Raw genomic sequence first — 25,915 nt, forward strand, 5'->3', positions numbered from 1 at the left:
CCAGTTAGCGGCTCTCCGACATCCTCCCGGGACTAGGTAGCTCTCTTCCTACTCCCAACCTAACCGGGGAACGGGGGTGGCGAACCTCAGGCCACGCTCGAAAGGAGAAGTAGAGGTAAGGCTGCAGGAGAAAGGGGGGGTGAGGGCAAGAGTGAAAACCCAGGCACGAAGGGGCCTCAGACATCACCTTAACCTGACCTCTGAGGCCCAGAGAGGGGAAGAGACTTGCCCAAGGTCACAATCAAGTGAGCAGCAGCAATGCCGTGGACTCTTGAGCGGCTCCTGGGCCCCTCTCCCCACTGGACTCTCCTCCAAGGAGCAACCACCCTGGATGAACAGAGGAAACAGGCAGTGTGCCTACAAGGCCAGAGCTGTCGGGGACCATGGGTGAGGCTGTGGTTGGTAGGCCTGTGTCACACAGAATGCTGATTTTAGAGGCGATCTTTACACCTCTGGACCTCACGCCCTCGCTCTAATAACTGGAGAAACTGAGGTTGCAAAAGGGGTAGAGAAAAACCTCCATCTCGTCTACCCTCCAAGGTCAGTGAGTCCAATAGGCCCACTTCACAGACAAGATTTAAGGAAGATTCAAGACTTGTATTCATTTACTCACCATATTTGTTGAGCACCTGCTGTGTGCTTACCAAGGGACCGTCACTTCCACGGTCCCCATTCCCCCCTCTATCTTCCCAGCCATGGGGATTCATTTCATTAAGGAAAAGACCTGGGGCCTTCAGCAATGCTTCTATCAGCCTCTGGACAATCTGAGCCTTTCAAGCCTTAGTTTTCAGTCCCACAGGGGTTGGGACCAGGGCCATGTTTCCCCACCAAGGCTCTCACCTCAACCAACAGAGATTAGAATTAAGGGGGAGTAGCAGGCCATTCCTCACCCTCATCCCATCCCCTGAAAATGTGAAAAGGCAGAGGGGATGTAGGGATGGGGCACGCATTCTTTCCAGTCCTTCTGTGTCTCTTCCGCAGGCACGCCCCAGCCATGGGTGGGAAAGAGTTCCCAGCCCAGGGCTTCTCAAACTTCTAAGAGCACAGGAGTGGCCTGATCCAGGTTCAGTGGGTCTGGGGCCTGGGCTTCTGCATTTCTAATACAGCTTCACAGCATTGCCGGTGCTCTGGGGCCACAGATAACATTTTGAATAGTGCTGGCAGAACAAGGCCTTCAGGGAAGAAGAAAGAAAACTGCAGGGGCTCCAAGAGCAGCACCTACTCACTCTGGGCACCCCCCACCCCGGGGGGGCGTTTGATTTCCTGCCTAAGCATCAGGCCTGAGCCTGGATCCTTCTCAGGATGCACCAGGGCTTTATAGTTTGGTTCAAAGCTGTAGTTAAGAGGGAAGAAGTTGAATGAGACAAGGTACTTCTGGGGATGGTGCAGAAGGGATTTCATAGTGCAGCAACTGCCCCAGACTGGTATGTTGTACAGGACACCGGTCCTGAGAGATGCTTGGTGAAGTAAAATCGTATTTGGGAAACACTGGTTGAAAACCTAAGGCCCTTCCAGGGCAGCATGCACTGGGCTAACCTGCCTACAGCAAGGTTGGGCTCACACATCTCGGGAAGGGCACACAAACTCCAAGGTTCTCTGAAGCACTACATCTCCTCCCATCCTCTGTCTTTTTTGTGAACTGGGCCAGATGGATCCTTGAATTCAGTTCCCATCAAAATTCCGGTGCCTCTTCATCTTCTCCAACTACTCGCCCAAAAACCCCTCTTCCCCTCCATGCTGTGAGACGGAGACCATGGGCTTCCAGCTCTGGCCAGGAAAGCACTGCTGGTGGTACCATTCCAGACTGGACTCCGGAGTGAAGCCAAAGTGCCTCACGTGAGCCACAGCAAGGGGCCCGATGGAGGCAGAGGAGGTGCGGAAAGAAACTAAGTGAGGAGTTGCAGCTGTGATCTTTCGTGGTCTGGACCAGCAGACTCCAAGGTCTCCAAGGGCCTGTGGTCCTATGGGCACCGAGGGACTGAATGTACCCAATCCTGGCCGAGTAGGTCAAAAAACGAAGGCTCTTCTGTGCCAGGCCTCTATTTCTTCTTTATTAACCAAGGAGCTCTTCAATTACAGCACTTTCCTCTTTACAGAAAACCTCAGTGCAAGAGGCTTATAATCTCTCCTGTGTCCTGGGGGGCAGCATGCTGAGACTCTCAGGGGCCCTGGGGAGAAGGCAGCCGGCACGTGCCGTAGGGGGCTGGGCACAGAGCCTGGCATGGAGCCTGGGTATTAAAGGGAAGATTGAATGAAGGCCCCGGAGCTTCGCTTTCCCTGCCCTATTTCAATCCAAACCACTCAAGACTGACCGCTCATGCATGGCTGCCTCTGGGCACAAGCCTTTTCTTTTCCAAACACTTAATACGTTGCGACCCAGCCACCACCCCTGCCCTCCCTCCCCACTGCTGAAAAATGAAAGCTGGCTTCAAAAAACCTGACATCTAAGAAGGCTGGAGAGTGAAAACGTGGGTGGCACAGCTGTAAACTTGGAATCATGCACGAGGGAGTCCAAAACTGGGAATGGAAATTACTCTCTGCCACCCTTCCCTGCCTGGCCAGACCAGAAAGATAGGGATGGGAACTGCCCAGTGGGAAAGGCAGAGGGAGAAGACCCCAAAGTGGTGGGTCCCCAAGGTGTGTTGTCCGCAGAACACTGAGTCAGGTCTAGGAGGGGCTGGTGAAGAGGAGGAGGGTGGGCTGCAGGGATGGCCGGAAGAAAGTTCCGCTCCAGTGAGAACAAGACCGACGAGGACGGAGAGTCAGCTCCAGGGCACATCCGTCAAGAAAGGTTCTGAGGCCTCAGTGTCTCGGTGGGCTGCCATGCTGATGCCGGACACACAGCAGAGAGGATGCCACCGGGGGGACCCACTCTTGGATCACAACTGTGAACACAGCTAGGAAATCCCCATTTTGAGGACAAAGGAGACAAGCCTAAAGGTGGGGACAGCACTGGTCACACCGAAGTAATAGAAAACTCTTTCCCAGGGATCTTGCTGTTGCTGGACAAGAGCTTCCAGCGGGTCCTGAAGTGTTCATCCGGTTCTTCCTTGCTGAGAACATATGTGACACACTGCAGGATACAGGATGAATAAGATGGCCAGAGACCCTGCCCTCAGGGAGCTAGACCAGTCCAGCACTAATTAGGTTGATTCATTTTCTGGGATTTGGAGTGGTTTTAAATGCAGACGTAAGGTGCTTCCCTGGTGGCGCAGTGGTTAAGAATCTGCCTGCCAATGCAGGGGACATGGGTTCGAGCCCTGGCCCGGGAAGATCCCACATGCCGCGGAGCAACTAAGCCCGCGCGCCGCAACTACTGAAGCCCGCGCGCCGCAACTACTGAAGCCCGCGCGCCACAACTACTGAAGCCCGTGCGCCTAGAGCCCGTGCTCCGCAACAGAAGCCACTGCAGTGAGAAGCCCGTGCACCACAACGAAGAGTAGCCCCCACTCACCGCTACCAGAGAAAGCCCGCACACAGCAAAGACCCAACACAGCCAAAAATAAATAAATTTTAAAAAATAAAATAAAATAAATGCAGACATAAGATCCAGCACAGCCCTAACTCTGGCTCCCAGTTAAGACAAAAATAAGTAATTCACTCAGTTCCAGAATTCTCGACAGTCTCCTCCTTCACCCAGAGCCAGTGCACGCTACAGATGGGACAGGAGATGCAGCAAAAACTCCAAACATAAACCAATCAAAGAAATGACTCACATATAAAACAAGAGTCCTTAGAGGTGGTCCAGTCGGGCAATTTCCCAAACGCACTCCCTGGACTTTGAGGTAGTGGGTGGCGGTAGGGGTGAAGAGATGAGGCCCCACTGCCTCCTTCCACCTAACTCCTGCTCAACAATTTCTACACCCAACTTCCCTTTAGAGCGAACACTGAGGCACAAAGGGGAACACACTTATCCAGGACCATAAAAAGAGCTGGTAAAAGTTTAGTGTTCTCTCTGTTACAAATACGCCAGAGAACGGGGGGAGGGGAGACCAAGATCCAAGCTTGCAGAGGCCCATGTGCCAGCCGGCAACATTTCAACCCAGGCAGCCGCTGCCCAGGCCTTCTGGCTTCCTTGGGGTGTGTCCCCCATTTCCTGTGGCCCAGGGCCTGCCTCGCCTGGCAGCACTAACGCAGATCTGGAATTCAAGCTGCCATTCCAGCTGCTGTTATGAGGCTGGTCCCCTCCCTGACCAAGAGCAATTTCACTTCAAAGGCCCTGGCCTACGCAGTCCCAGCCAAATCCTTGAAAGCAGGTCTTTTTGGTTTTTCCCCTTTAAACATGTTGGGGGAGAACAGATGATGCCCTCTGTTTGAGACCAATACAGTAATTATGTTGGACAAGCTCTCAGAACTAACTTCAGGGGGAATTCAGACAGCCTCATGAATGGCAAAGTGTGAACACACGGCACGAGAGGAGCCACCGCGTCACTGGTGCCCGTGGACGGAGCCCGTTTGGCAGCAGGATACACATCTTCGGGAAACGTGGTCTTGCCTCTGCTGGGGGAGACACAGCCAGGGCTTAGTCCAGTAATGAGCTGGTCCAGGTCCCAATTCTAAAGGCAGAACAATGTCACCTAGAAAAGGCCAGACTGGGCTTCCCTGGTGGCCCAGTGGTTGGGAATCCGCCTGCCAACGCAGGGGACACAGGTTCGGGCCCTAGTCCGGGAAGATCCCACATGCCGCGGAGCAGCTAAGCCCGTGTGCCACAACTACCGAGCCTGCGCTCTAGAGCCCGTGAGCCACAACTACTGAAGCCTAGAGCCCGTGCTCCGCAACAAGAGAAGCCACCGCAATGAGAAGCCCACACACTGCAACGAAGAGTGGCCCCCGCTCGCCGCAACTAGAGAAAGCCCACGTGCAGCAATGAAGACCCAACACAGCCAAAAATAATAAATAAATAATAATAATAATAAAGAAAAGGCCAGACAACTCCTGGCAAGTTACAAAGATGACTTGATGCACAAGATCAATTCTGCAACCTCTTCCCAAAACCTAAGAGGCTCAGCAAAGATACCTAACTCTTACCGTATGAACAAATGTCACCAACTTGCCTGAAACATATGCATTTTTTTAAAGTGCTGAATGTGATATGGTTGGCAGTACACTGCAGTCATGTGATAAAGCGGGTCCTGTGGCTTATCTGTTGGGGAAGTTCCCAGAAGCACAAGAAATACCTGTTTCATGTACCCTACTCATGAAAAATATTATTCACTAAATCTCAAGAGGTAAATAAAGAATATAAAACACGATTCTCAGATCAGAAAGTAGCCTGAAGCACTGGCCGCAGTCTTCTGCTTTGCCCGGTGCCTGCACAGCCCGGCCTCTGAGGCTCAGGGCACCTGTTCCTGATGTTCTTGGCAATGACAATCAAAACACTGGAAGCTGCCCCTCTGGGGCAGAACCTGCCTATCACAAAGACATAAATCTTCAACATGCATTCCAAACGTGTTTCAAATACCTTTCAACATGACCCTGCAAATAAACATAGAATCAAGGAACCTTACTGTTTGGCCATTAGCTTCACTTTCCTTACGGGCCAAGAGGAAACACTTATATAACAGAATAATCAAACACACCTGTCCAGCCATCATTTTAACTCCAACGGCTTCCAGCGTAACGTATGTCCCGAAGTTCTCAGGGAGGGGGTTCCAGGCAGCTTGGCTATGCAGTTACAAGACCTCTTTTGAAGACTTGCGGGAAAGATTCCACAGCATTTCCTTACAAAGGCTAAAGTCTAATTACAAAGAATCACGAAGTATTTTACCCCAACAGTGTTTATTACTGCATGATCCTCAGTGTGGGAGGGTGAACAAAGCAGCAAATACTGCTCTGTTCGAAGAGATAATTTGGAAACCAAGACAAAGCAAAGCTAAGCAACTTTGCTTAGTTAAAGGTAAATGGTGAGATTATCTGTAACACAGGTGACCCAACTTCTCAGACTAGCCCTTTCAACACTCGCCTACACGAGTATGTGCTATCTGAACAGCCAGCAGACTCCTCAGCCCAATTAACTCAAAAGCCAGATTTGAGAAAAACCCACAAATGTTTGGGATGTATGAGATGGAGGCGTTGTTTTCTACGTCTCTCTACTAGACTTTTTTTTTTTTTTGGGCTATGTTGGGTCTTCATTGCTGTGCGTGGGCTTCCTCTAGTTGCGGCGAGCGGGGACTACGCTTCGTTGCGGTGCACAGGCTTCTCATTGCAGTGGCTTCTCTTGTTGCAGAGCACAGGCTCTAGGCGCGTGGGCTTCAGTAGTTGTGGCGCGCAGGCTCAGTAGTTGTGGCGCACGGGCTTAGTTGCTCCGCGGCATGTGGGATCTTCCCAGACCAGGGCTCGAACCCATGTCCCCTGCATTGGCAGGCAGATTCTTTTTTTTTTTTTTAAAGGATTTTCTTATTTATTTATTTATTTATTTATTTTTGGCTGTGTTGGGTCTTCGGTTCGTGCGAGGGCTTTCTCCAGTTGCGGCAAGCGGGGGCCACTCTTCATCGCGGTGCGGGGACCGCTCTTCATCGCGGTGCGCGGGCCTTTCTCTATCGCGGCCCCTCCCGTCGCGGGGCACAGGCTCCAGACGCGCAGGCTCAGCAATTGTGGCTCACGGGCCCAGCTGCTCCGCGGCATGTGGGATCTTCCCAGACCAGGGCTCGAACCCGTGTCCCCTGCATTAGCAGGCAGATTCTCAACCACTGCGCCACCAGGGAAGCCCTGGCAGGCAGATTCTTAACCACTGCGCCACCAAGTCTCCCTACTAGACTTGGCCCTCAGGACTCGGCACAAAGCTGTTGCTCAGTGAAGTATGTGAAACAAAGTGTTACCATTTTACAAATGTCTGTCATCTGTATTTTAATGAATAAAGGATTCCACTCATGTTGATAATCAAACCCCCAGCCAATATTGGTATCTATGCATTGCCTGGATTTTGGGGGTGGTAAATGGCTAGCTTTCAGAATCAGAAATACAGTTCGTGACAAAACCCTGCACCTGGGGTGGGGATGCACGTGCCATTGGCAAAGGGGTGAGAATCTCCTTAAAATGAAAATGCTGGTTGTTCATGAGACTGAACTCTATTCACAGTCCCCTGTAACACTGAACAAGCTGAACATCCAAATGCCAGAGAGAAAGGATGTGACACTCCTGCGCGATTCTATAACAGGAAAGCCAGGCTTCAGTGCTCATTTCACCTTAGCAGTTTGTTCAGACAGAGATAAATCACCCTTTGGGTGTTTAAAACAGGTTATTCAATCCTAGCATTCACTTCAAGTATTAACCAGGGTCTGATCAAGAAGCCCATGACCACACAGGCCAACCAAATCGACATTTAAAGTAATAAAAAAATTCGCTCTGGATTATGATGCCACAGAAACAAAGGGACATACATTTCTTTGAAATTGGGCAGAATGGTAACTGTAATTCTACACAAAAAAGTTCATTAATACACAGATACTTATTCCCCCCAAGGAATGAAGACATCCAAACGGCGACCTATATTTGAGGTGACGGCAACAACTTGTAGCAGAATGGCATGTTGTACACATCAGATTGGGATTGAGGAATGGACAGAAATACAATGGGGATGGGGGGCGGGGGTGACTTCAAGCTTCATTTTACCTTCCACAGAAGACTGTCTTTAAAAAACAAGAACAAAAACAAAACCACATGCATAAGAAACCTGACGGAAAGAGTCTCTGCACCTTAGTGTGGTCATAGTCAAGGAGACAATTGATCTCCATCTATTAATACAGACAAGGCAAGAACTGATTTTAGGTTACATGTTGTACCTGTTTTCCCTGTACAAAATGGTGAGGGCCACTAAATACACGTACTCATGACTGTGTAACTCTGCCGACTGTGGGCGGGAGAGGGCCCAGCCCAAGGCTTCTCAACAGGGGCGGCTTGCACATGCAGATTTAGTGGGTCTCAGGCCTGAAAACCTGCATTTCTAATACAGCTTCGCAATGCTGCTGGTACTGTGGGGCCACAGACATCACTCTGAGCAGTGCGGGGCTGGGAGCACACGGTTAAGTCGTGGGGGCGGGAGACAGAAAACTGCTGGAGCATCACCTGCTCACACAGGGCCCACTCCGCTCCCACCACCTGTGCAGATCAATAAGGGAGCCAGTACTGGGTCATCAGCCTGAAAGACCTACCACAGGCTGTTATTTTGTACCACTGCATGAGGGAAAAAAAGACTCCAAGTAACACATTTTAAAACAGTTATTAACAGCAAACTGGGGAAATACATCAGATTTCTGGGTGACTACTGACATGTTTATGTCAATCCCCAGAAAGAACCTTCTCTGGACAAACAGCTTCTTTACAGGGAGGAGGAAGCAGCTGCATCAAGTACTAAGTGAACTTGCACACAAGTCTTTACCCTGGGAAAGTAGTAGTTGCTTGGCATGTTATTATTTTATGTTCAGGTTCATTGGGGGGCGGGTGTTGGGATCTAAAAATGAGGATTAGCTCATGACCTGAACCTCAAGTCCTTCCCTTCCCTTTGCCGACCTGAGGGTGGGGCCCTCAGGTTCCTAGGATGGGTTGTGAGGGTCCTGTGTGCGGTGCATTCTCCCACACAGACTCATTAAACACCCCCTGCCTCCCCAGGAGGTACAGACTGAAGACACTGCAAACACAGAGGGGAAACTCAGGTAAGAAGTTGTAATTTTACCAAAAAGCCATCATTACTCTGATAAAAAGATCTATTCAAAGGGGATGCTGCCAAGGTCACTGGTCCTCAAATTGAAACCTGACACCCCCATCCGGTATTTCAGTTTAAAAGTTCAGAAAAGGGAGGGGTTAAAAAAAAAAAAAAAAAAAAAAAACACCCAGCAAAACCCAGGGCTAAATAAAGTGTTAGCAAGAGAGACGCCTGAGTCAGCATCTCGGCCGCAAACTTGTACATACGTACTCAGAGGAAACAGTGAAACAAACTCCAGTCTTAATTCCATTTGAAAATCCTTCAATATTCTAACGAATACTGCTTTGGTCATGTGTTGCTAACCAACAATCCTGAGCTGGATGACGTGGCACACTCCATGCACACATTTTTTTCCATTTTTGAACAATGTGATCTAAAAGATCCTTTCTGGATGTTTCGGAAGAATGCTTTCAAAAAAAGAGAAGTGAGATCCAAGAAATGGCGGACTTGGAGGATGGGAAGAAGAAATTTTATATAAAAACCCGTGTTATTTTCCAAATGTATTTCAGGCCATTTTACTCTTCAGAAAAGGTGGTCAGACTTCTCAAAAGTGCAAGGTGTATTTGATTTCCCACTTTTTAATAATAGCAAAACTGGAGGATGCTATGACATGTAATACGTTCGCCATCCTTTCTGAAATGCGTGGAAGTAAAAAGCCTTTGAAGACAAAAGTGAGACACAATCCCTTGGCTCACTGCAGGAGACACGCAGGTGCACCCTCCTTTCCCAGCACTAAGTCAGAGACCAGCGGGCAGGATGTGAGGCGGGTGCACTGGAGCCGACATGGAGAGGAATCTAATCTGAAGACACTTTTCCACAATTACGGCAAGTTCTTCACTTTCATGCTTTATTGAAAGTAAAATATGAATCAAAGACAGGTATTGGTAAGCAGGTTATGTCTCTAAAGAATTACTTTTAGTTCAGAGCAGAATGTTGTCCCATCTCCTGTGATACAAATCCTTTATGGACCAATGCATCTGGTATGAAACTCAAGCAAGGAAATATAACAGAACTTTATTCCCTCCCGTGCCTATAAATCTCATATGTAAACATGATTTACTGATACTGCTACTAAACTTCTTCAGTCTTTACTTGCCCATTCCCCCCCCACCCCCCTTAAATATAAAATTTGAAACATTTCCTTCAAGTCTGATGGCCTTCAGTGCAATCTGCTTTGACATAAGGCATTTGGGGACAGTCACTTTTGAATGGTTTTCTGCCTTGCGGAGGAGTCATGTAATGGTTTAATTCTTAAATCCACTTTTTCTGTAATGCCCTAACATGTCAAACTCCTCTTCCTTTCTGGTCATTTCTTAGCAGTCAGCAAATGTTCAAAAAGATTAATGTCCAAGAAGACCAGTACCTGGGAAAAGAAACACATGTGGAGGTACAGTTGTGAACTGCAAGGTAAGAGTTCATATATTCCATCTGCCAAGAACGCATCACCAACAGGGAATATCCAACTTAATAAATGAGCGCAGAAGCCTTTTGACGTTGAAGGATAAGAAAAAATATCAACAGACTCCAGGTTTTCGGCTAAAGCACATTCCTGTTGAAAGCCACGTGGCTCCTATTAGTTATCTTCACACAAGTTAATCAGATTTTACTGATGCTTTCATTTGATGGCCATTTTTCATAAAGAAATTTTTTGCTTTGTTTGTTTTGTTTTAACCACATCAGGAGTTTCTGTGTAGTGGGAATGTGTAGACAAAAAGCCGCACTGAGAGGGAGGCTTTATTTAGGCCAGTAGCCTGGCTCACTTGTTCGCTTTAGCAAAGAACCCCTGGTATTCGATTCAACCTCATTCTTGGGCAAAGTTGCAACCTGTCATGGATCTCTGGACTAGGCCACAAAGAATCAAACTGGCAACAGTTAAATCTGTAAATGTCAAAGGTCTGGATTCGACTATGTGCACAACTATAGTGGCCAAGATGTAGTAGGAGGCACTGCCGTTTATCCATTTAAAGTAATAATCCAAGAAATGCCTAATTCTAAATAGATCAATGATACCTTTTCACTGAACCTAATATAATTCAGCAAATTCTTCTCCTCTAATTCTTACCAGTTACATACAAACTGTTTTGCTCTAAGATGGGACTGACAGGAGGAACTTGAAAAGGTTAAGTGTAAAAATCAAAATGCCACTAGCTAATTCCCCAACTTCCCCCCGAAATGAGAAAGAAAAAGCAGAATGGACATCTGGCAGTAGATATGTCTAACACACAGGCCCTATTTGAGGCCCTGAGGCCTGAGTGCTGATACAGATAATGAAGAAGCTTGAATAAAAAATGCATTTAACTAAAATTAATTTCAGTCATGAGACTCAGATGGAATTAAATTTTAAAATCAAATCATAGGCTTCACTTTAATAGAAAATTACAGTATGACTCTGACATTCATGAACAAAACGTGACAAATGTAACTTACCTTTAAACCCTTCTTCTGGCATACACACTGGAAGGAAAAAAACAGAATTCCAAATTGAAAAGATTGTCACTACCGACAGTAATAAGTTCACTTCAATGCCTAAAGACGAAAAGTTTAAAATAACTTTTAATTACCTTATTCATCTATAAACATTACCTTTGAAGTTATAGATAATAATCAAATGAAAATCTTTCTCTTTATTTCTATCAGAGCAATACATATGCATCACTCAAAAGACAAATACTGGGAGAACAAGGGTTGTAACTGGAGCCAACATTTTGCATGATGGGGGGAGGGGGCCGGAGAAAACCATGTGGCCATCGCCCTCTCTCCCCCTCCCCCTCCCATTCCCACACTCTAGAAGGAACCACTTTCAGCCCTTGCAGCCACTTCTGGTATTTAACCTCTGTTATTTCTAAATAACATGCTTATATTGCTAATTCATAATTTTAGATACTATCTAATAATTTCAGTGAAAGATAAAAATTTAGTTCTTCTACCACCTCTTACATACCACCTGCCCCGGAAGTACATACCACTGTCCTGACACAGTGACAGTTTTTGTTAAGCTAATCTCCAATGTTCACATTATTTTGTATTCCGTAATACTGCTCACAGTTGACCTCCCTGGTGTACCTTGGTTAGAGCTCCTGTCTGGTATGACTGTGTCTTTCTGGGGTTGGTAACTACTGCATTATTTATGTGTTTCATTTTCTCTGTACTATCTCCAATTCAAGTGTAAACTCTGAAAGAGCTGTAAACCTCAAGACAGTCATCTGTCACTTCCACTCTTCCCAGGGGACATCCTGTGCCAAAGCCTGCATCCCACTGCTCCAATCTGGATCGGGTGTGCTCAACAGCTGCTGCAGAGCTTCCGTCCTGGAATTTCCCCCTCACCAGCTTCTACGGCATCTATTCCTATGTTGGATCCCTGTTTTCGGGTTCCACTGTTGACTTCTTTCTTGATTTACTCTCTCATTTAACAGAGCACACCCTCCCAGAGTATCTCGGCAAATGGTGTGTGAGAGAAATTTGAGGCCTTACATTCAAAGAGCCATCAAGTGTGACGTTAAAATAAAGTCTGTCTAGTTATAGAATTCTAGATTCAAACTCACTTTTCCTCAGAATCTTGTGGGCACTGGTCCATTAGTTTGTCTTTCTGACTCTTCATCCTGTGAATGTGTCTGGTTTTTCCTTCTATACCTCTAGATGCTTTTAGGGTCTTCTTATCCCTAGATTTGTACTTTACTGTACCAGGCCCTTGGTGCACCCATTTTTTATTTTCATGAATTATTTTCTGTTCTCTGAATGTTCCTTACACATAGACTATTTGCTCTTTCTCTCGTATTGTTTATAGTTAATTTTTAAGCTTTCTTATGCTTCCTGTGTTGTCTATTTTCTCTGGGCTCCTTTTTTTTCAGTCTGTTGATTGACGTCTTTTGGTTTCATGCTCTTTGCTCAACTGTCTGGTGCTCTCTAGCTGTCCATTTCCACCTATTTACGTGTGAGGCACTAAAAAGATGCCTAAAAACTGTCCGGTGGGCAGTGGTGGGCTTCACCCAAGGGTACCTGGGAGACAAACCACTTCCTAAAAATATTTGTAGGTTGTTTTCTTGAATTGCCCGTTTCCCCAGAGGATCATCCCTTCCCTCGAGCTGCCAGTATTTGAACAAAGAGCTGGTGGGTGGTCTCCCTGTTTGGTAGGTAATGGGCCTCATTATCACCTTTCTAGGTTAATTTCTTCAAAGAGCTGAAACAAACTCTACAGGTTGAGAAGAGGCAGTGACATGAGGGAAGGGCTGTGAGGATCTGCAAGGTAGTGAGCTGTCTAACTACTTCTTATACAGCTTCCAACCTGCCTTTAGGTTTAGACCCCACTCTTACGTTCAAAAAGGCACCTAGGGCATCCAATTCCTGTGTACCTGTCTGAGGCTCTGCAATTTGAATTAGCTTTGCTTTTTGTTGACCTCTTTCACCTGCAGGCTTACATTTATTTGTTTCCTATGGTAAATTAATTAATTAGTACTGTTTTCTCCACTTTCTAAATTTTCATAGGTATCATTCTTACTATGATCTTTTCAGAGCAATAATGTAAGATTCTACCTTAACATGTAGAAGCTTTGTTCAAGTTTAAAAGTAAAAGCACTGTAGACTAAAGCATCAATAACTATAATCCCACCTTCCTTTAACAAGTTCCTCAACAAATTCCCAAAACAAGTTGGTCTTTACCTTGCATGACATCATCCATTGCAGCATAATCTGCAATTGGTTCATCAGCCTAGAAAACAAATGAAGACAATTCAAAACCACAAGGGAGTGGAAGCCAGGAGGAGGATAACGTCGCATCCACCTCACACGGAAGGCTGGTCCCGAGCCCACCAGTGTGTTGCTCCAAGACACAAGTACAAACACTGTCCAGTGGAAAACAGGGTTCAAGCCAGAGCTGGCAATGTCCAGGATTAACAAAGGATGCCTTGTCAATGGTGGGTCTAGACTCAATACCCTGATAACCGCACACACTGCACACTGGATGTGGCACTGTTTTCCTGCTCCTCAAATACCTTTAGATGCAGAAAGGTTCAGATACCCTGAGGTTACTAAACACTGATCTAATTGATATGACTTAAGGTGCCAGTGATGACAGCGTGAGTTGGCAGAAATCAAGTCAGAATGGTCCTCTAAAAATGCCAATTAGGTTAAAAATACATTTTCATCCCTCCTCAACGTCAAGAAAAAAATACCCATGTCCTTTTTAAGGCAGAAGCCAGCACTGAGTCTGAGCTTCCGGTGGGATTAGCTGCAAGGGCCAAGAGGACAATGACCAATATGGACTCTAGTTGCCCATGTGAAGTACAAACGCTTTAACTGCACAGGCTGTTTCTAGGATTTCAGACGGCGTCCTTAGGATTCAGCAAACCAAACAGGCTTTCAAAATAATTCCACAGAACCTACAGTTCCAAGAAAAGCAAACAGGAAGGGGGTAGGTAGCAGGATGAGGGGTGTGTGTGTGTGTGTGTGTGTGTGTGTGTGTGCGCGCGTGTGCGTGAGTGTGTGTGTAGGGGTAGATATGCGTCTGCATGACCACTTCCAGGGCCTAACTTTATCTGATCACAATTGAGGCTCTACGGTATGAAAAATATATTTCACAGTTCAAAACCTGAAAAATATTCTATCACATCATGCAGGGGGCATGCTTCTAGCCACAAAGAAACAAAAGAGGCAAAGGAAAGTGACAAAATCAGGCCCTGAGGGAGGGCAGGATTGGGCTAAAGAGGCTGGTTCAATGATTCTTCTTCTGTGACAAAGTTTCAGAAGCCCCTACTTTCTAAAACACACCTACCTCTCCTAAATCCGTTCTCCCCAAAGCCAATTTCCACACCCTGGACAAGAATCCCATGAAGCCAGCCAAAAGTATTTTGACTATTGTGGCCAAGCCTTGTGTCTTATGTCTGTTTCCTGTACTTATGAGGAAAGGTGGAGATGCTTTAATAGTAGAAATACGGTTAAGTAATTCGCTGATCCAGAAGTTAGGGAGGAGGTTAAATCTAGATTATTTTAAACAAGAATTATTAAAACCCCACAAGGCCCAATGATGTTGTGACCTCCCCTAAGTCTCTCATGGCTCACCCAGAGATGGAGAATGTAGAGGCCAGCAAAACTCACAGCAGAAGCTTCTTACCACACCCTGCTGAGAACCTGAGGTAACTGTAACCACCACTGCACGCAGTTTACACATGAGAATCCCTAGAATCCCTCAGGTAAAGAGCTGTTACCTACCTTTAACAAAATGACAGATTCAGGAATGACGCCAAGGGTTCCGAGGGTGGCACAGTCATCACTTAAAATCTTTCCATCAATTGACAGATTCTGGTCAAAAGGAGCAACTGAAAATGCATGCATGATCTGTGCCAATATAAAAGAAACAAAGTTTGTATAAAGCAAAATACTGAGACTTATACCCTATTTGAAGAAATAATGCATAGATTCTGAGGGCGAAATAAAAGACTTCAGAATACAAAAGATACAACAGTTTACAGTCAGCTCGCTTGCTAAATTCCTATTGAGACTCTAATCCCAATACATCTGAGAACATTCTTAGGAGGCCTGATAGAGAATTAGGAGACAATTATACCCACAGGACCTTGTCTTCCGCATCTGACAACCTCTCCACGGGTCGGGGTGCGGAGAAAACGAAGGAGCAGAAGGTGGGGCTGGGCTGACAGCTCCTCGGGTAATAAGGCTTGAGCAAGGCCGTCACTGTCACCCCTATCATGCCCAGGTTCCACATCGTTTTAATAACCAAGTCAATTCCAAATTCTTTCATAAGACCATCTCTAAATTAACCAGAAGGCTATCTGGACTCTTCTCGTTTTGATCCCCTTAGTGAGCAGCCGGGACTACAAAATTCAGCCATTGGGCCCTGTCACATACTCTTAGACCGAATCTTGCCTCTAGGGACCAGAGTATGAATTTCTTAAGGGTAGGGGCCATATACTCCAGCCCAGTTCTAGCCAAGTCTTAAAAATTGAATACGTTCAGAAAGACTATTGTGCATAATACTTAAACATTGTTTTCAAATTCAGGAAAATTTTTTATCACGTCCAGGGAGTAAATACCAGTGCGAAGTAAGGAGGAGTTGGGCTCAGAGAGGCACACATAGGTACCCTTCAATGATACATTCTAATTCTTCACTTGGGTGTATTCTAGAGTATTCATTTTATTATGCTGCATAACCGAGTTCCATACTCCTTGAATATGTTCCATTACATGTATCTCATTACACCAATAGCCATGTGACAGGGAAACCATTCTACCCTTTTATGCACTCTATTCCTCTACTCTTTGAAAAATCTGGAAAGACAAAACAAGCAGCCCTGAACCAACTGTGTATATAATTGGGCCCTAGAGCTTTCCAGCTGGGAAGACCGTGACCAGAAAAGTGATTTTAATAACAGTGCACAGGAAAATAACAACAGGATAACAACACTGGCCTCCTCCCTAACGGTTAGGCCAGATTCGTAATTGGACTTCTCAAAGGGACATCAGGCCCTCAGAAGCAAGCAGAGACTGATTAAACAGGGATCTGTAGCTACGGTGCACTGACATCATCAATGATCTGTCTATGAAACAATGAGCCTATTTCTGGTACGTGAGAAGTACTGACGGGACAGTTCTACCGAAGGCAGTTCAGCACACGGGCATCAGGCAGAGGCAACAGCCCCAGTTAGTAAATATGACCCATGAAGAAGAAAGCACAGTTACAGAGGAAGTGTCTGATACCAACTTAATGTGGGCAATGTCACAGCTGCATGACTGTAGGAATGCTAGTTCACACGCCTAAGTGGGATGCACAGGGTCTTCGCACCACCACACAACATTGGACCAACCGCAAATACCTCTAGACACGAGTTCCATCACTGAGGGGTGGAGGCTCATACTTTTATAATTTGAGCACACCGACAAGGACATTTCAATTCATTCAACAACTCATGAAGATTTATTACACCATGTGTTGACTACTGTGCTAGGTACTGGAAATATAAAAGTGAATAATCCCACCCCGGAGAGGTCCAGAGGACAAAACCAAACAGTGAAGATGGTGGCAGAAAGTACACATTGCTCCTAGCGGAGCACATAGAAAGGAGCAGTTAGCTGTGTAACTGAAGGCCAAGACAGGTTTTGCAGAAAAGATGTTGTGAAAGATGAACAGTGCTTACTAGTGAGGAGAAAACGGTATTTCAGAATGAGGGAACAGGCCAAAGGCATGGAGGCCTGTGCCCTGTATAATAATAATTCATAAACCATAAATGCTAGGAGAATGCTTCAGAAGAATTAACATTCTATAGGTCTGTTTAACAAGCGGGTGCAGCATTGTTGATCTGTGGGGCATAAAAGGAACAATGAAAACTCTGTTCCTACAAGGTGAGCGGCTCTATGCTGCTGGCCATGGGGGTGTGAGTGTGTGGCTGAAATAAGGAAATAAGGAAAATGAAATAAGGAAAATTTCCTCCTTTCTAAAGCAAGCAATACTACCCACTCAAAACCTCTCTTTGGGAAAATGGAATAAGACAATTAAACACCAAGCATATTCTCAGAAAGGAGATGGATAAATTGTACTTTATGGCCTCATAGGTGGATGAATTAAGCAACTATAAATGGGTGTCGCTGCCATCCTATTAACTTGGAAATGTAGTATACCCTAGAGGACAGGCTCCATGAAACATAAAAAAAATGCACTCCACGCTTAAAAAGTCACCCACCACCACTGGCTGAGGATCACATGCATGCCCACCACAAGCTCTAACAGTTCTCAGGTTGCTGGGCAAAAAGGTCCCGTCTAGTGGGAGCTTTCAAAGCTACCACCGCGGATCAGTGAAGGGAAATTACACTTCACTGCCCTTTCTTTTGACTGTTTAGATCACAGTGGTCCTCGAAGCAAGGATGGGAGATGAGAGGAGGGACACGGCAAAGGAGCCATCCAAGGAGAGCACATTCGGGGGGTGTCCTGTGAATAGCTGCCGCCTTCTAGCAACTCATTTGTGCAGGTAACATGCACATAGATAGAGGTTATTTCTGCTGACTTTTGATTTATTCTTTAAAAAGGGTAGTCCACAATAAAAAGCAGCACAGGCTTTGAAAATGTCTTTATCCACAGGGGCTCTTTTTGTAATTTAAAGGTTTTGAATGTTCGAGGTTTACCACTGACAGGCAGAAAGCCGGTGATAGAAACAAGCTTTCTCAGATGTAAAAGCTACAATAACAGAGTAAAGATATTATGCCAACACATTTATTTTCAGAGCCATGGGTTCAACCAAGGGAAATACTGTTCCCGGAACAATCTGGAACACATAACACCCTCAAAGGAAGCCTATACTTTTTCCTCAATTACAATGATAAATATTAGCAACAAGGAAAAATGCATACATGAAAGTAGCAAAGAGGGAAATTCGGTCAACTTTTGGGATCTGTATCAGTGACTAAAATAGATAAGGGGCCAGATTTTTTTTCATGTACATCTTGAATTTATCAGCCTCTTTTTCCTGGGTTTTGAGATGTACCATTGGCATGCTCATTTATAGTACTTTAGTGTTGCTACCAAGAAACAACAATATCATGAGGCATCTTCATAATGCATCCACTGCGTTGATGTGCAAAAGCAATGGAGGGGGCAGGTGGGATAGAGTGGGAACGATCCAAAATGAACCTTCAAAAAGAACAACCTCGGGCTTCCCGGGTGGCGCAGTGGTTGAGAATCTGCCTGCTAATGCAGGGGACACGGGTTCAAGCCCTGGTCTGGGAAGATCCCACATGCCGCGGAGCAACTGGGCCCGTGAGCCACAACTACTGAGCCTGCGCGTCTGGAGCCTGTGCCCCGCAATGGGAGGGGCCGCGATAGTGAAAGGCCCGCTCACCGCGATGAAGAGCGGCCCCCGCACCGCGATGAAGAGTGGCCCCCGCTTGCCGCAACTAGAGAAAGCCCTCGCGCGAAACGAAGACCCAACACAGCCATAAATAAATAAATAAATAAAGTAGCTATTTAAAAAAAAAAAAAGAACAACCTCAACACATAACAAATTAAATGGCTCTCAACATTTCTCATTATTATTGGAAAGCTACTCAGAACCTGCTCAAGTTTTCAGAATCCCCAAAATACTTTTCATCTTCACAGAAAGATTCTTGGCTAATTTTGAAACTCCTTCTAAAGAAAGAGTTATTTTAATTTGGTGACCCTGCAAGCATTATTCTAAACTCAAAAAAGCCCTCTCTCAATGGCCTAATACTTAGGTGCAAAGCAGAAACTCGTGAAGGTCCTCCAAGTTCAGAGCATAATTAAACAAATGCTATATTTCCCTCACCTGAATTTTCAATTCTTTTAATGTTTGATTAGCAGAAACAAGAAGAGCTTTTTCACCACGAACTTTTCTATGTCGCATACTCCGCCGAATAACTTGCTTTTGGTAGGCTATATAATTTTGATGGGATATCTTTTGCCGCTTTGTTCCTCCGTTGCTCTATAATAAAGATCCGAAAAAAAAGAAAGCACTGAAATTACCCACACTGTGACCTGTGCTCATAAAGTTCATCAGGCAAGCAAAAGCTATTTATTTATCAGACTGTTAACCATTTGAAATTCAATATCAACAGTGAATAGGAACTCGCTGGAGGTTCTTAGTAGGCTCAGACAAAATTGAAAAAATTAAACGATAAGTAAATACACTTCTAACTGCATATAAGCTCCAGGATTTTAAAATGTATGTATTATAAAAAGGAGATTTAAAAGCAAAATAAGTTTGACCTTAGAAAGACACAATTATGATAAACTGAAAAAATTTTAAGATTATTAAATTTAATTCAGTCAGTGTCAAAAAGGAAAGAAAGGGGTGCAGAGGCAGGATAACTGTTCTGGATAACAATCTAAACTGATACAAAACAATGCATATCTTAATTGTATGCTGGTTTGAGGAGGGAAAATTGCTTCAGACACATTTGAGATAGGTGAAGAAATCTGAGGTTGGGTAAACAGGACACTGTCTTTACTGATAAGCTGGTTTAAGAACTTGGAGGTGGAATGCCATGATGTGCACAATTTACCTAAAGATGGTTCAGCAAAAAGTACAGGCATACATATGGGTATATAATATATATTGTACTAGTCTTAAGAAAAAAATAGACGAGAACCAAGTATCTTTCTACAATACTCCAATAAATGCCTCATCAAGAGGTTAACAGTCAAGATTCTTCTGCTAACCAGGACAGGGAATGAATGAAACAAGATTTTTACAATAATATTTTCCCCTGGTTTAATTAAATCTGGATGAGGTAACCCCCAGGCTCTGGCTCTGGTTTCCATAGTTGTCACTGAGTGTCAGGTGTGCATAATCAGAGCGGTTTAGGGGTCATTATGGACACAGATGCCACATATGCATCATCAATGGAGCTCCAGAGATCTACAAAGCAGAGAGGATCAGGGGGTAAACAGAAGAGCATTTGTTCAGGGTGATAGGCCACTGGCTAGGTGCTGCACAACGCTAGGTTCAGCTCTAGCTGTGCGTCTCAAGAGGCACACAGGTGATTCTAACGTAAGAAACAACATGGGAGTTAAAAAAAAAAAATTCATGACACATTTTTCTCAATCTCAACTATTAAAGGTGAAATTGGACCTAAATTTCACAATTAGGAATATAAGGGAAAATATCTACAACAACCTAAAATTTTACTTTAAAATATAAAACAAACCAAATAACAAAGCCCTGAGCATTAAGCAAGATATATTTTTTCATGGGTCTAAAAGCCTTTCCCAGAATTTTTTTTTTTTTAAATCCATAGAATTTAAATCCAACTTATCTGACAAAAAGCAGTCCACTGGTTTTAGAAGGCTTTCAATTACCTAAGTAATATCCAATACTGGGTACATTATTAACCTAAATTGTAGATAAGGTCAAAGTCAAAGGAAGTGGGTTGATCTAGCTTAGAGAAAAGAGGAAAGGGGATTTGTTCATTTCCATTACGGACAAATAGAAATGCATCATTTTATATTACAGGGATTTAAAACAACAACTACAGGTAAGCTTTGTATTGAGATAGTGCAACGTATTACAAAGAAAAGATTTGAGGAGGCCGACATTCTGAAAACTCTTGACATTCTTCTGGGACCAACTACTCTTTTCAAAAAGGAAGGTTACACCTGTTTTGCAAGACAAAAGTGTTTAAAACATTCTAGAGTATACAACAATGAGAAGGAAGACAAAAGAAAATTCAAAGTACAAAAAATAATTATGTCATAAAAAACAATGTTCCCCAACAAATATTCTCTATCGTATTTATAAAAGTGAAATCTGTTGTCATCTGCAGCTGAGGAACAGAATGGCAATTTAAAAATTGCTGGGGGTATGACAACAATAGGTAAAACTAGACATTAAAAAAGTTAAAGTTTCCCAAAAATCTAAATCACTTGAAAACGTTTTAAAAAGTTTTCTAAATAACTCTTAGGCTGAAAAGTAAAGTTTGAAATGACAGAAATAAGGACAATAAGAACACAGATATATATCTAGCTTTACAAACTTATTTACAAAGTTTACCAGAAGAATAGGGATTCCCAACTGATTATTAAACCATACTCCCACTAATAAATAAACTACCAATAAACTAATATGGTACTGTCGGCCGAGCAAATGAAAGAGAATGGAGTCCTAAATCAAGATGGACACAAACACTTCTATTTTAAATATATCAACTGAAAAAGCAAATACACTAGCTTGTAGATCTGACTTGAAAAATGGACTGTAGAGGAGATGGGAACATAAAACAAGTCGACAACAAACAAGGTTTGTTATGTTTGCAAACTCCTATTCAAGAGACATATTACTTAACTCAATAATCTCAAAAACCATCCCAAGGAACAGAAGGCATACATGTACATAAATTTTAATGAGGGCATTATTTATTATAGGAAAATATCCCCACAAAACTGAAAACCTACATCCCTATAAACTGTATGGATTTGGTTAGCACTGGGACAAGGGGGCCCTCCAATGTTGAGGGATTGAAACACAAATTTGGTAGGAGTGGCTGCGCGAAAGTGCCTGACTTTGTTCTTCCACAGGTGTTTTAAAGTCAACAAATGCTGACATATCTCTTTATGCCAGTTGGGAAACTACAAGTAACATTTACTTCAGGGAGACCAAGATTCAAGTCAAGAGTGCTTTTCAGACTTTCTTAATCACAGTTGAAAATGAAATAACTGTATCAGTATATAGACACAGAGAGGCCAAGAAACCCAGATAATCTCTGCTCTGTAACAGATACAACAGATGGCCATTTTATCACTTTTATTCCTTCAGGGAGGGTGCTAACCGTAATCCGACTACACTATTTTTTAGCAGAAAAGAAAGAACACAAATATCTCTAATTAGTTAATTAAAGCTAAACTCTAATTAGATTAGAAATTCCATGAATTTAAGGTAAATCTAGAATATCCTGGTGTATAATGGTCTGACTTTTTGAGAAGCTAAACTTATCTACATCATGTATCAACCAAACATATTCCCACATTATTTCCTGTTCTTGACATTTTTCTCCAATATCACTGTGAACATGCAGAATATAATCAAGCAACCAAATAAGAGGCGGTAGAAATACCATAACAAAATACACAGAAAATAGGTAATTTTAATAGAAGAAAAATGAAAGACTAATGCTGATTCTAGTCATTTGCCTAACACGTTAGAGACCTGAAAGTCTTTTCTATAAACTCCAATATTATAAAGGCTACTGTGTGTTTTCCCTGTAGTCAGGGAATCTGAGTTTAATAATTTTTTCATACATAAAGATTCCATGATTAAGCAACAAACCAAGATATGGGTTAGTTTAAGTTTTCTTTCCAGGTAAAAAACTGAATCATTTCAGTGTATTTTAGCCTTTCTTGCTTAATAGCACATATTAATTCTGGAGTAATGTAGTCCATGGCTTTTCATGAGAAATCAGGACAGCTACAGCATGCTACCCAATGCAGGAAAGCGGGAAAAAAGGGGTCCTGAGAACCAACATCCTACATAGGCTACGCAGAGATGTCCAAGAGCTTAGAGTGACTGCTCTCAGAACAGCAAAAGGTGTAACAATGAAGAGCAGCTTCAACACATACTTGATTAAAATCTGGATCTTTTTCTCCATCCGGTTTAGCTTCTTCCTTATCCTCCTCTGTTTCAGAACTACTCACATTTAGCTCTGGAGCTGAATCCTTCATCACCTGAATGTGCCAGGAAAAGAGAGAAAAGTAGGTCAGACCCTAGGAAGGCGAGCTATGGAGGCTGTGGGGCTTTTTTAATTTTTTTTTAAAATACATTTATTTATCTATCTTTGGCTGTGTTGGGTCTTCGTTGCTGCACGCGGGCTTTCTCTAGTTGTGGCGAACGAGGGCTACGCTTTGTTGCAGTTCGCGGGCTTCTCATTGTGGTGGCTTCTCTTTGTTGTGGAGAATAGGCTCTAGGCGCGTGGGCTTCAGTAGTTGTGGCACGCGGACTCAGGAGTTGTGGCGCACGGGCTTAGTTGCTCTGCAGCATGTGGGATCTTCCCAGACCAGGGCTCAAACCCGTGTCCCCTGCATTGGCAGGCGGATTCTTAACCGGCTGTGGGGCTTTGATAAAGGGCCACCTTTATCAAGAGGAGGCACACCTTTTTCAATGGTGTGGGTAAGAGACCAGATAGAGACTCAAGGGCTCTCTCTCTTTTCTGTGGTCTTTTAACATGTTAGTTCTTATCCTGTGATTTATTCTTGTATTTAATGTGTTCGCCATAAATGTAAGCGGTCTCTGCAGAACAGTTATCAGATTTTACAATGATGTTATTTTGTAGAAGTTCAAAGTTGCTCTACATTTTCCCTAGTACACTGATCGTCAAGCCTTTTCAAGTTCAGACAGGAGTCCCAATGCTCCTTGAGACTGAGAAAATGAAGGATGGATGAAATACTGCTATCAAACTAAAAAATAATAATAATAAAACTTTACCTAAATTGGATACTATTTTGTACTAGATACCAATATATACATGCACTAATAGGTACAAAAGATATAAGAAAATTCTAGGGGAAAAACTGAGACATTTTTACTCAACTTCATTTTCTCAGCAAACTAGGAAATGAGGCCTTAATTCAACTTGTGAAGCAAAACCCTAGACCATTAGAGCATAATTTGTAAGTTACTCTTCTAAAATAATGTGTTTGGTAACTATCATCAAATAAAACACATTCTATATGGTCTTTAATTCCCAAAACCCTGGAACCAAATTAATGAGATGTCCAGAGATGTGGGTCAGGATCTACCTAAGAGCCATTCCTAATATAGTGAAAATGCTCCAAAAACAATCCACAGCAACACCCCTGCTCCCAAATTATACCCAAATCTGTCTACTTCACCTACCCTTTAGATAAAAAAATGCAAGAGGCTCTAGACTGGCCGTCCTTCTTTCCGTTATGCCCTTATCAACTCCAAACACAATGGCCAGGGTGACTTTTTGAAAGCGTAAATGAGATCACACCATGACCTCCCTTGAAACTCCAGTGGCTTACATCTACGCTTAGAATAAGATCCCAGATCCTTGGTATGATGTATAAAGGCCGATAAAATTTGATCCCTCATCACCTATCACTTTCCCTCCTTGGAAGAAACTTCTCTCTAGACCAGTGCTGTCCACTATGGTAGCCAGAGGTGACACATGGCTATTTAAATTAAAATGAATTAAAAACTCAGTTCCTCAAGTCACCCTAGCCACTTTTCAAATGCTCCACAGTCAAATGCGGCTAATGGCTACGGTGTAGATACAGAACATCTCCATCACTGCAGAAAGTTCCATTGGGCAGTGCTGCTCTAGATACAACTTACTCTGTTGCTTGAGCACATTAGGCTTATGGTTTTGCCTGGACTACACGTCACAGGCTGACTCTCTGACAGTTAATGCTCAGGTAAAACAACTCCTCCTCTGACGCACCTTTCCTACCCATGCCCTATCTAACAATGCACCTCCGCCTCTATCCGTCTCTCGCTTTACTCTGCTAGATTTCCTTCAAAATACTTGTTCTTGTCTGAAATTATCTTATGAATTTATGGGCTTATTCTTGATCTACCTCACTAGGTACAAATGTTCTTGACGGTAGGTAACTTCTCTGTCTTCTGCACCACCTGTATCCCCAGCACCAAGACCATTCCTAGCACACAGCTGACAATCAATATTTGTGTTTCGATTAATAACTGACTAGATCCACATAAATCACATAACTATTCCTTTTCAATTCTAGTCCAATGGCTCCGCCTGCACCATCCCCTCCCACCAAAAAAAAATAAGGCAACCCTAGGCCATCCTCAGTGAAAATCCAACAGCAAGTCAAAAGGCAAGCTTGATCATTACTAGACACGGCCACAAGAGGGACTGGTACCTTCTTATTATCCACGACTTTATGGACGTAGATGGTGGCTTGAGTGTATTCACGCAGGTCCCTCTGCTGTTGACACAATAACCCTTCTCTACATTCAGGACAGAGTTCTTTAAAAAAAAAAAAAAAAAGAGGGTAAAATAGCAGTGGTTGAGGAATTACTGTCAAAGAATTAAAGATCTAAAAGAACATATCAAAGTTACCAGAGTGTATTCATCAAAATATTACTCATTTTTTCTGTTAACCGTTGTATTCTATTGTATGCAAATAAGGAAATCCATTTACTGTCGACAAACATACAAATAATGAGGTAATTATACGATAATTCCCATCTGCGGAATATAGTTTGGACCACCACATGATCTTTAACTTTAAGTAGAAAATACAATATTGACATACTCTTTCCTTCCCCCTTAAAATGCCAACTTTTAACTACATAAAGCAAGAGCAATATGAAAACTTACTAGGCTCAGAAATATACTGTGTTTCTGAAGGGTTTGCATCTCCTCCTTCAGTTCTCATGATTTTAATCACATGATCCACGACAAAGAGCTTTTGTATCATTTGCCACTCACTGGGCCATATGAGAGCTATACTGTGCAAAAAAACACAACATGCTTTAAGACACAAGGACATAGTCCATCTCTAAACCAAAATTATCAAAACCAATATTTACTACAAATAAATTAAGAAGGAAAAGATACATCAACAAGGAATAGTAGTTTTTTCATACAAAAAAATGTTACAACAGCAGTAAAACAAAATGGACTGAAGTTATCAATACATGGATCAACATGGCTAAACCTCAAAAACCGAAGTTGAGTAAAGAAGTTAGTTACAGAGGGATAAATACTATACGATGT

At 43.6% G+C, this 25,915-nt stretch overlaps 1 protein-coding gene across 8 annotated transcripts in view; it reads right to left on the reverse strand.

Moving 5' to 3' along the window:
- Positions 1 to 9,699: 9,699 nt before the first annotated feature.
- The window catches only part of USP48 (ubiquitin specific peptidase 48), a 74,967-nt gene continuing 58,751 nt past the window's right edge, over positions 9,700 to 25,915 (reverse strand). For 7 of the 8 annotated variants that reach the window (XM_057544808.1, XM_057544804.1, XM_057544807.1 and 4 more), the window contains 8 exons: positions 25,517 to 25,647; positions 25,056 to 25,162; positions 22,770 to 22,874; positions 18,985 to 19,140; positions 14,906 to 15,031; positions 13,358 to 13,406; positions 11,129 to 11,155; positions 9,700 to 10,064 (listed from right to left, as the gene is read on the reverse strand). In XM_057544808.1, coding sequence (XP_057400791.1) covers positions 10,042 to 10,064; positions 11,129 to 11,155; positions 13,358 to 13,406; positions 14,906 to 15,031; positions 18,985 to 19,140; positions 22,770 to 22,874; positions 25,056 to 25,162; positions 25,517 to 25,647 — 724 coding nt within the window. In that variant the 3' untranslated portion in view covers positions 9,700 to 10,041. Of the gene's footprint in view, positions 10,065 to 11,128; positions 11,156 to 13,357; positions 13,407 to 14,905; positions 15,032 to 18,984; positions 19,141 to 22,769; positions 22,875 to 25,055; positions 25,163 to 25,516; positions 25,648 to 25,915 lie in introns of those variants that run through there. The other variant, XR_009007950.1, reaches the window with a different exon arrangement.

This window comes from Balaenoptera acutorostrata, chromosome 1 (genome assembly GCF_949987535.1).
Source record: "Balaenoptera acutorostrata chromosome 1, mBalAcu1.1, whole genome shotgun sequence".
NCBI lineage: Eukaryota > Metazoa > Chordata > Mammalia > Artiodactyla > Balaenopteridae > Balaenoptera > Balaenoptera acutorostrata.